The sequence below is a fragment of the Engraulis encrasicolus genome, chromosome 13, assembly GCF_034702125.1.
Source record: "Engraulis encrasicolus isolate BLACKSEA-1 chromosome 13, IST_EnEncr_1.0, whole genome shotgun sequence".
NCBI classification, from domain to species: domain Eukaryota; kingdom Metazoa; phylum Chordata; class Actinopteri; order Clupeiformes; family Engraulidae; genus Engraulis; species Engraulis encrasicolus.
The window spans coordinates 17,607,317-17,618,291 of record NC_085869.1 but is presented as its reverse complement, the minus strand read 5'-3'; the positions used below and the strand labels follow the sequence as shown (position 1 = coordinate 17,618,291).

At 43.8% G+C, this 10,975-nt stretch overlaps 1 protein-coding gene across 3 annotated transcripts in view; it reads right to left on the bottom strand.

Annotated features, from left to right (window-relative positions):
• Positions 1–3,044: 3,044 nt before the first annotated feature.
• LOC134460770 (rho GTPase-activating protein 6) overlaps positions 3,045–10,975 on the bottom strand; it is a 48,998-nt gene continuing 41,067 nt past the window's right edge. For all 3 annotated transcript variants that reach the window (XM_063213308.1, XM_063213309.1, XM_063213310.1), the window contains exons 9-13: positions 10,454–10,633; positions 7,149–7,246; positions 5,939–6,210; positions 5,064–5,144; positions 3,045–4,184 (exon numbers count right to left, since the gene is read on the bottom strand). In XM_063213308.1, the coding sequence (XP_063069378.1) occupies positions 3,553–4,184; positions 5,064–5,144; positions 5,939–6,210; positions 7,149–7,246; positions 10,454–10,633 (1,263 nt within the window). In that variant the 3' untranslated portion in view covers positions 3,045–3,552. The remainder of the gene's footprint in view (positions 4,185–5,063; positions 5,145–5,938; positions 6,211–7,148; positions 7,247–10,453; positions 10,634–10,975) is intronic.

The window sequence follows — 10,975 nt, the reverse complement described above, 5'->3', positions numbered from 1 at the left end:
CTCTTGTAATGTTTGTGGTTGGAGAGATTACTGTCAGAATGTTTGAGGACAGGGCTACATTTTCCAATGCAGAGCCCTTTCTGACTCGAGTCATAAATCGCCAACACCCAGTTGAGCACAGCCAAAATCTGTGCAGGCAAAGACAGCGGTGTAGCAAAATAACACTGCCCTCATGTGCCTGTCTGGGGTAACTACAGCAACATACAGTACAATACCACCTGATTTCTTCTCTCTCTCCCTGAGCCCTCAACACTAGTGACAATTATGGATAACAAAAATGTTTGACAGTTCGTCAACTGCTATGTGAAGAAAGTGTACATTAAAAATAAGCCATAAGCTAAGCAAAGAAAGTACGGTAACGTCTGACTGCACTTGATGTATAGAACATGCCAAGCTTGAGGCAGAGGAACAGAGGCCAGCGGGGGTGAGAGCAGCGATGTGCAGCCTGCTGAAAAGAACTCATTGAAAAAGTTTTGTCCTGAATGTTCCCTGACCCCCTAGTTGGCAGGTTTGTGAACTCTACAGGAACATTGGGGAAGAGAAAATCACTTGCCGAGGGGGAGGCAAAACCTATTCTCCCTTGTCCCTGCCCCCTCTCCCCACTCAGCCCCCCACCAACACCAACCATCCTCCACCCACCCACTCACTCACTGGGTGCCTTCCAATATGCACACTTCCTTCCTCCACTTGTGCTTGTGGCTTCGCATTTTCTCCGCCTCCGTGGAGAAAATAATTAAGTTTCCCCGATGTCAGCCTAGCCAAAACAATTTTCGGGGACTATTCTTCATTCCCCATCCAATTTGCAAATGAGAAAATGACTTAACAATTGAGCTTTTGCAGGATATTGAAATATCACGTTGTTGTCAGTGATGTCATCACGGCGTATTACTTTCTGGTACGAGGCCACAAACACAAGTGGAGGATACAAGGTTGCATATTGGAATGCACCCACTGACTCAGCCACCACTCCTCTACATTAAAACCTCACCATACACTTCCTGGGGGCTGGGCAATTCAGAGTCTGACATCAAGGGCAGCCTGACCTCTGGGTGGCACCTGACTGGTGGGGCTGATCTGCCAGAATTAGGGCCTTTCTGAAGTCAGTGGAGGCGCCAAAATGGCCACCTTCCTACTGAACTTCATCAGAGCATGTGAAACATTTCAATTGTTCCCAAACTTCCTATCTGAAAGAATTCATCGTTGGTGCCTGTCCTTGCAAGGGAATCAAGCGAATGAAGCGGAAAAACCTCAGGATTTGTGTTTCATTTAAGTGGCATTAGAATGAGACCGCTAAAATTGTTAGTGCACCCCCCTCAACTGCCCTTGAACTACTTTAAAAATGGGCTCAGAAGTCAGCGAAATGCGGGATGGATAATAACACAGATAAATAATAATACAAATAATACAATACAATAATACAAAATACAAAATAATACACAATACAAATATTAAGAAATATCCAATAAATAGAAAGCAGCGCAGCAGCTTTATTACAAATGGGAAAGGCTTTGGGACAATGCATAGAATACATAATGAGTTGACCAATGTGGGACACTAAAGATTAGGCAAGGAGGCATCGGGGAAGAACATAATAAATGCTTCCAACTATTCTGACCAAATTATAGCCAATGTTTTTTTTTTTACTTTGCTGTGAACACCACTGACCTTCAATGCGGAGACCACAAACACATTCACTTTAAAAAAAAAAAACCCTGCTCCCTCCCCTCACAAAAGTAAAAGGCTCAGTGTCACCAAGTGTTACTGTTACCTCGACAGATTAAAGGGATTACTCCAAGTATGGAGAACAATGCATCACAGGGTCACAATCCTCCACTTACTTTAGACACATGGTTGAAATTAATCGACCATTTCATTTTGCTACCACAGAAATGCCTTCCACCTTCACTCCTGTGCAGCTAACCCTAGCTGCAGAGCTCAGAGGTGTTGAAAGGTGGAGATGTGACAATTTGAATGTCAAATTACACAGTCTGTCAGCCTGTAAAGAAAAAGTGACAATAAGAAGGACGCCAAAATAAATGAACCAAAATAAATGATCTTACATCGATTGTATATTGAAAACATAAGAATGTCATTCAGGGCATGTCAGTACGTACGGAAGCCATGAGAACATTTTTTGAGATGTGTATCATTTGTGGTCAATGTCAGTTGGGATTAACATGAATAGAACATTGCGTTATTGTAACACCCAACACCGTGTATACTCTGTGCCATTGCGGATGATAACTATTTTCAACTATTTGGCTATTTGCTGTCATGGGGACACTATCGATATGTGGACACTACCGAAACACGGTTTCAAAATATTGTTTCAACACTGAAGGTATATGATGCCAGATTCTATGAACTATTTGAACAATGTGAAACCTTATGAAGGTTTTCATTACAGTTTTAACATGCTTCAAGAGGCGTGAAAAGCAAACTGGTTTCTGACCATCCGACATAGTGTTTTGAAAAGTCACCGCCTGCACACAACTAAAAAGCTTGAAGTGGGAAATGGTCATTACACGGTGTATCAGTGCTGTTATAATATCATGCACATGAATAGCACCTGTAGCATAGGTGCAACTATAATATCTAATAATAAAATATACTCTTCATGTGAATCCTATAAAACGTGGGTGACCATCAAGAGAGAAGAAATAAAAAGGCATTGAAATGTCTGTAGAAAATACATACGAAAAGTTCTACTTGAAAAAATTAAGTGCAATGATGCAAATCATCCATGTACATTAATTCCAGACAAGCTCTCGGTTACAGTACGCCATAGAGACATACTGGGTGCCATGCAGCATCTCACAAAGGAGGATCAATTACACTGTGATTCATAACGACAAACACAAATCATGCGGCCCTCTGGAAAGAACACAGCTCAACGCATGTGCACAGACGCATGCACACACACACATACACGCGCAGACACACACACACACACACACACACACACACACACACACACACACACACACACACACACACACACACACGCACGCACGCACGCACACACACACACACACACACACACACACACACACACACACACACCATAAACATAAAGAAACAGTGAAGCTAGGTATAAAAATAGTACCAAAATACTGCATTTAGCTTACATTCAATTGGGTCAGTTCCATCTTTCTGACAGTACATCACTGTCATTCTTTGGTATGTGAATTTTCCTGTGATTACTGTAGGATTGTACAACCATATAGTGGTGAATAGGTCAAAAATGATAAATAGCGGATACATTTTTGATTAATATAAAAGAAATGTTTTCAACACGAATTTGTCTGATATGCAACTGGAGGGATTTTAAAGAGTTGACAAAAAAATATACTGGATATTAAAGCTGAGGTATGTTTAAATGGAGCAGAGTGAAACGATCTCTTGGCAGGTGGGTACAAAAAAAGCAAGAAAACATTCACAACTATCTACATCTTTCGCCACGAAGCACCGGGTATACTAGAACAGTTTTGGAGCCATGTGCTACGCAGCTAGGCGAAAGGCCCCGAGGGCCGATGGCAGTGAGTGACAGTGTCACACTAGAGTCTCAGGAAATGTGTCTGCATTGTCTGTGGAGAGCAGCTGCCATATCTGCCACTTTTCCTGCTGCCACTCCGGAGAGTCTGTGCTGGGGCCGTTGTGGCCCCTGGGGGTGGACGGACTTCCTGACGCCTCCGTCTGGGGGCCTGGGGTGTTGTTGTTGTTCAGTGGGGACAGAGTGGACGGAGAACTTGGGGAGTGTGTAGACGATAGCGACAGTGGGGAAGGAGGAGGAGCGGCGTTACTCCTGCACTGCGCTGAGTAAAGATAAGACGGTCTGCTCTCCGGTCGGCCGCCACATGTCGCTCTTGCCGTGTGAGGAGGTCTGGCGGTGCGGCCTCTGATGTCGTCTAAGCTGCCTGACGCCGGTTGGCTGCGGGTCTCATGGTGACTGCTGCACATGGGTTGGCCGGGGACGGGGCTGGGGGCGGGGCTGGGCCAGGCGCCTGACTGAGGGCTGCTGCTGGCTCGCGTGAGCGGGGCGTGGTGATGGGTCCGCAACTCGGCCAGCGCTTGGGAGGTGAGAAGGCGTCGCAGGGGCGGCTTCGCGCAGACACGCTGCTGCTGGCTGTCCAGACCCTCCGAGGAGCCTCCCAGGGAGCTCTGGGACACGTTCCCCTGAGAGCCTACAGTAATAATAATAATAATAATAAGTGCTTAAAGGGACACTGTGCAGGAAATGGTCAAATAAGGTACTGCAACTATGCTGCTCATTGAAACTGGGTTGCCTATTGCCAAATTTGATCTTTTCGTGAAAGTTAACGAAGAAATAAACTAATATTTTCTAGTATGGCCCAGGTACAGTCAGTTTTACAGCTAAAAATGACTATTTTTGGAAATTCAAAATGGCGGACCATGGAGAAGATCCCCTTTTTCATGTATGAAAAGTGCAATTTTTCCAGTCATAATGAACACTTAGAATTTGATGGTGGTGGTAAGTATTCATGAAAAAGGTAACATCAGTGAATGGGTAGCATGGATTCTGGAAATAAACAACTAAAAATCCCACACGGTCTCCCTTTAGCAAATGGAAAAACATAAATGTTGAAGATGAAAATAAAAAAAGGTAGAAGTAGAAAAGACAAATAAGTAGATAGGTAAATGAGTAGATGTAGCGAAAGTGACATAAGGGGACATAAGTAGAGATTGTAGAGCCTTAAGGTCCACAAGGGTTGGGCCCAGGATAAGTGATAAATAGTCACACAGTATGTCACATCACAGCCCACACAACACACACAAAACATGTTTAGCCAGCATGCTGCTGCCTGGCCTTCTGTTTTGACCATGTGCCTTCTGAAGCAAAACACTTCGGCTGTAATTTTTCAAGGTATTTCTCCCAGTTCATGGGATTGATTAACTGGTCCTTTTACAAAGGGAAATTCATCTACAGTATGTGATATACATAGTGCACAGAGAAATGAAATACCACTTCTAGAAATACTGCTAACATTACAATGCTGCCATGATTACTCCTGTTGCTGTATGTGTCCATTAGTTTGACTTACCTGAGTTGTGATCTTTCAATCCTGTCTTCAGTGATGCATGCCAAGTTCCCCACAAGTATGACTGTGCGTCTTCATTTTTGGCTGAAAAAGAAGGAAATGTAATGACTTTTCACTGAACAAGATTCTCATCACATTTTTGGGTGATCATTCAATCACCTCACTGAAACAAACATGAGGAAAATTGTCATATCCAATGCCTTACAGAAGACAGCTGTCTAGCCTTTGTGTAACCGTTTGTATTTGGTATATATAATTTTATATTGTGTCTCCAAAGTGGTATTTTAGGTATTATATGTAATACAGTACATAAAATATGTTTATATATATATATAATGAACATCATAAGCATTAATGTAACATACAGATAGACATACAGCGCATGGATTAATCCAATCCACTTTAAGTAGTAGACAAAGTCCATTACACTTTGCATGTTTATATTTAAGTGTTATTCGACAGTAAAAGCGCTATACAGTTTTGTGAGCTATGGAATTGATATGACAGGTATGTCCAAGTGTTTGTTAGTGTATGGCTTTCAAAATGTGAGACAAATTCCCTCCTGGGCAATAAAGGTCTTCATTCATTCATTCATTCATTCATTCATTCATTCATTCATTCATTCATTCATTCATTCATTCATTCATTCATTCATTTATTCATTCATTTCATTCAATCATACCTGTGTAAAATTGAAAGAAAAATGTCTGCACACTTAAATCCCCTTTGTGTTCTTTTTAATGATAGGCCAAGCTTTCGGTCTACTGACCTTCCTCAGGGCTGAACATTTTTCTTTCAATATTACACAGTTTTTGTTTATGTTTGGCACCTTTTAATCGAGAGTGCGGTGGGATCCGGTTAAACACATTCAATCATACCTGTGCCAGAGGCTGCTGCTGTGTGGCTGGGATGCCCTAGCCTCCCTCGGACCGGCCCCTCTAGGAAGAGCTTGTCAGGCTTGTTGGGGAGTCTGCTGCTGCCGCTGCTGTTGTCTTCACACAGCTCTGGGGGCAGCAGCAGCTGGTCGGAGAGCACGGGGGAGTTGTTGTCATAAGGGGACACCTCGCCGCTGGAGGCCACGTTGGAGTCGCTGCAGGAGTGCCTCTCACTCAGGGACAAGGAGTCCTCCGAGCGGAGCGGGCCAGGGCTTCTGGAGAGCGGAGCGGAGGGAGAGTCTTATTTAAATGTTTTTAGTTAGTTAAAGGTGGGGTTGCAGGTTAACCATTTTAAGAAAATGTACCATTATGACATCACGTTGGGGGTTCCACAGGCTCATAGGAGTCTATGTAGAACCTTAGAATCCTGGGGGAGTTCCCCCAACGTGATGTCATACCTGCAACCCCACCTGCACATTGGAGACTGGTCCAACGCAATTTCACACTTCTGTGCTAACCCTGTGACATAGATTTTTGACAATTGAGTACACTTGAACTTGAACTTGAGAGCAGGGCAGGGTGGAGGAGGAGGCCAAAACAATGGAAAGAACATTTATAACATTTCATGTAAAAAAAAAGGTTACTGACACAACCCTGTAATGAAACTAGACAAAGATGTTTATGTTATATGTTTGCGAGTTGCAATTTGGTCTAGTTCTGCACCATAAGAGGTAACTTAAATGAACTTTTTTCATCACCAGTCAAAATGGCTAGTATTAATCTTAGTAGTCAAACATACACTCACTATGGCAAGTATGGCAAGTAAGTTTGACATATCTACCAGCCGAACTGAAATTTTACCAGCATTTGGCCGGTGGGCTGGTGTTCATTTAGAGCCCTGATAGGGGGGAATCCGTGTTCCTCTGTTGTCTTCAGCTGTGATCTGTTGGCTTAATGGACTTACGTACTATCCAAGAGCCACCACTAGAGGGAGACAACACACAACAACGCACTCTGCCATTTGTGAACAAGTGTCCACAACAAGACAAGGGCTACTTCTCAATGTCAAGTGCTCTAGCCTTGCTAGGATGTGAAACGCCTGGTGATTGGATACTCCACAGAGTTCACCAAAGAGTATCCAATCACTGGGCATTTCACGTGCTAGCAAGGCTAGAACACTGGGCATTGAGAAAGAGCCAAGGCCCAGACTCACTCTGACTGCGCCGCTTTCCTCCTCAGCAGGTAGTCCACCACGTCAGGGTCGGTCTCCAGCAGGCTCATCAACACCTCGTGCTGCAGCTCAGGGGACACCTACAGGAGACAGCAAAAAGGCCAGGCATGGGTAAGCAGTTAGTTAGGGCGTCAGGGGTGTGTTTCTCGAAAGCGTAGTTGTTAGCCAGTTGGATAGTTGGATAGTTAGCAACTTGGATAGTTGTCGATGGGAAATTGCATTGCAAACAACAAAGTAGCTAACACAGTTAGAAACTTTAGTTTCGAGAAATGCACTGCAGACTTGTAGCCCAAAGGTTGCAGGTTCGACTCCCGACCTGCCAGGTTGGTGGGGGGGGGAGTAATTAACCAGTGCTCTCCCCCATCCTCCTCCATAACTGAGGTACCTTGAGCATGGTACCATCTCACCGCACTGCTCCCTATCGGGTGCCATTGGGGGTTGCCCCCTTGCACAGTTGAGGCCTTGAGGCATACATTCAATTTCGTTGTGTGCAGTGTGCACTTGTGTGCTGTTTCACAATGACAATGGGAGTTAGAGTTTCCCAGGTGAGCTTTCCCTTTCAAAATATTGGGAAATATTATCCACTTTCATTACCACAATACACCCATATAAGCAATCCCACACCCTCATAACTGCATGATTCCATGAACTTCATGATTGAAAGTTTATTTTGAAAGTTTATTTATTTAACACAGGGACAGCACAAGACTATAGCAATAAGGCTCATTTGTTCCTTGACAGGTTAGATGGTCCTTTACATGATTACATAAACAAATACACGTATTGCACATCACACTGTATCACACTCGTTTTAGTCTTCTGCTAGATAATCTGCTGCAGTTGTGTTATGGAATTTTAACATTTCCAGACCAATCAGCTTATGGGAAATATAGCACCATTTTAATTCATATACACACCCACAGCACTGAGAATAAAAATAGCAACTGACTCTTACATATAAATGCTGTGTCACTGCTGTGCCACAGGTTTGGGTGGTCTGACAACTAGAGCAAAGACGTCATGTAGCAAGACATCACTCTGGCCTGCAGCGAGCAACTATCAAACTCACCATGAGCACACATATACACGAAGAAAAAAAATGCAACAAATACATTTATTCCCGCACGTAGCCGGCCGTGTTATGAAGAAAATTCCCTCAGCCTGTAGCAGAGGAGTTAAGACTCGCCTGGACCGGCCCCAAACAGACACTGCATTTCCTGAGATTCAGGAGGCATCAGAACTAAGTCAGGGTTGCCAGATGAGGCCGATCATTTCCAGTCTAAAAAAGAATGCTCAAAACCCACCTGGAAGCACTAAATCCTGCCCAATTTACACTCAAATCTATAGATTTCTATGGTCATAAATCTGCAGGAAAACCCGACTCAAATGCCCTTTTCATCCTATTTTCCAGAATATCCTCCACTACTGGTTGTGCCTCGGGTCAAGTCTAGACAGGGTGAAATTGCATTTAGTCATTATGCTGCAAAATGCTGGAACCAAGTTCCTGTCCAAATTAGAACTGCCCCAACAGAATCTTGTTTTAACAAACAATTAAAATTGGTGATAGTTAATGATCTACTATCTATAGCACGATATAGTAGTGGTGTGCATTGGCACTGCCCTCACAATTCGATTCGATTACGATTCGGGAGGTAGCGATTTGATTCAATTCTACGATGCATTGCAATGCATTACATTTCTACTGAAAGCAAAGCAAATGCTTCATAAGTCATGATGAGGCAATACAAGTAGTCAGATACTGAGCAACATTTCATTGGCTGTTTTCTGTATCAGTCTTGCAGTTTTCAATGCTTTGAAGTGTTTTATTTAATTTAACATTCATTTGAAGAGTTCAGATGCAAAATCCCCTAAGTGCCTTTTCAGAAAATAATTTTAATTCATTTTTTTATTTAATACAAAGCTATAAAAATTGCATATTTTTTATTTTATCTATGTAATATAACTATTTATATGTATTATCAAGTACATGAATGTAAACCAAAACAACAACGGGGTTCTCTAAAAATATAGAAGTGCAGGTCTTCAGAAATGGAGTTGGGGGTTTTGTACCTGAACTCTTCATTTGCTCCTGAAATATCCACGAAAGTAATTGAAACTTTAAAAATTTGCCTTATCGATTCTGGAACTTGCCGCATTGAATTGAATTGTCCATGCCCCGCATTGCATTGCCGAAGATTATTGTTGATACCACTACAAAATAGTTCATTTTCCTTCTCTTTCCTCTTTCTCTACTCTTTAGCACATTGAATGACAAGTATGTATTGTAATGTGCTATATACGTAATTTTGATTGATTGATTGATTGATTGATTGATTGATTGACTGAATGATATTTTACAAGCAGACGTCATCCTAAGCAGTCCAACTGGGTGGGAAACTGCCCAATCTGGCAACAAGGGTCTCAGTAGCTGCACTGTACTGTGCTGTGCTGTGCTGTAGGCCATCTTGGGGGAGGGATTGGACAGGAGCGCAGGAGAGCCCCCCCCCCCTCTCTCTATCCAGTCTGACGAGGCTTTCACAGGCTCCGAATAAAACTCATTTTTAAGAGCCCTCTTCACCAGAGCTAGCCCTGCATGCTCTTTTCAAACTCATTGCTACATTGTTAAACTCCTGTTTACATTCAATCTGACTCAGCTACTTGGATGACTTTTTCAAATGCCTAAGTAAGCGCCTGCAAAGACCATCTTGGGATGTGCTGGAAACAGTGACTTGGAGTTGCAAGCATCTGATCATATCATGCTGTGATCTGCTGCTCGGCAGTCGGTACTTCAGGCAGACAGTACACAGCAGCACACAGTAAACTGTACAGTGTTAAGGCATGTAACGCTTGGACTAGAGTCAAATTTAACACCCGCAGTGTTGTTCCAACTCTACCAGTGTTGAATTTACACTGTACACGTATACCGTGCACAGTACAGACCACAACAAAATCCAGCATGTTGCTTCTGCTTGGGGCAGTCATGGGTAAGCGGTTAGGGCGTCAGACTTGTAGCCCAAAGGTTGCCGGTTTGACTCCCGACCCACCAGGTTGGTGGGGTGAGTAATTAGCCAGTGCTCTCCCCCATCCTCCTCCATGACTGAGGTACGCTGAGCATGGTACTGTCCTGCCGCACTGCTCCCTTTCGGGCACCATTGCCCCCTTGCACGGGTGAGGCATTAATGCAATTTTGTTGTGTGCAGTGAACACTTGTGTGCTGTGTCACAATGACAATGGGAGTTGGAACATTCACATTAATGTCAGCTGTATTTTCCATATGCAGTGCTTACCGTGAAAAGAGCCTCGTACGTGTTGATCATTCTCTGGACGATGCCAATAATGGTGGTGCTCTCCTCTGCCCGGGCGGAGCTCTGCACGACGAATTCTTTATCCGAGCTCTTCTGCTTGTGGAGCAGGTTGGGGCCAAAGATGGTGGCCAGGTTCAGAGAGGTCATCTTGTTGCCTGGAACCTGAAAATATATGACACATGGCTGTTAATGCCAAAGCCGACGGACCCTCGTGTTGAACGAGTCGAGGAGGCCAAGACATATGCTGCATATACGATACTGTAAATACTGGCAGACAACAGGAGGAAGACGAAAGAGGAACAGGAGAGGTAATGTCCAAACAGACACTTACATGACCTCATTCAACCCCCCCTCCTCCCCCAACACACACACACACACACACACACACACACACACACACACACACACACACACACGCACACACGCACACACGCACACACGCACACGCACACGCACACGCACACACACACACACACACAATACAGTACGCAACTCATGTAACCC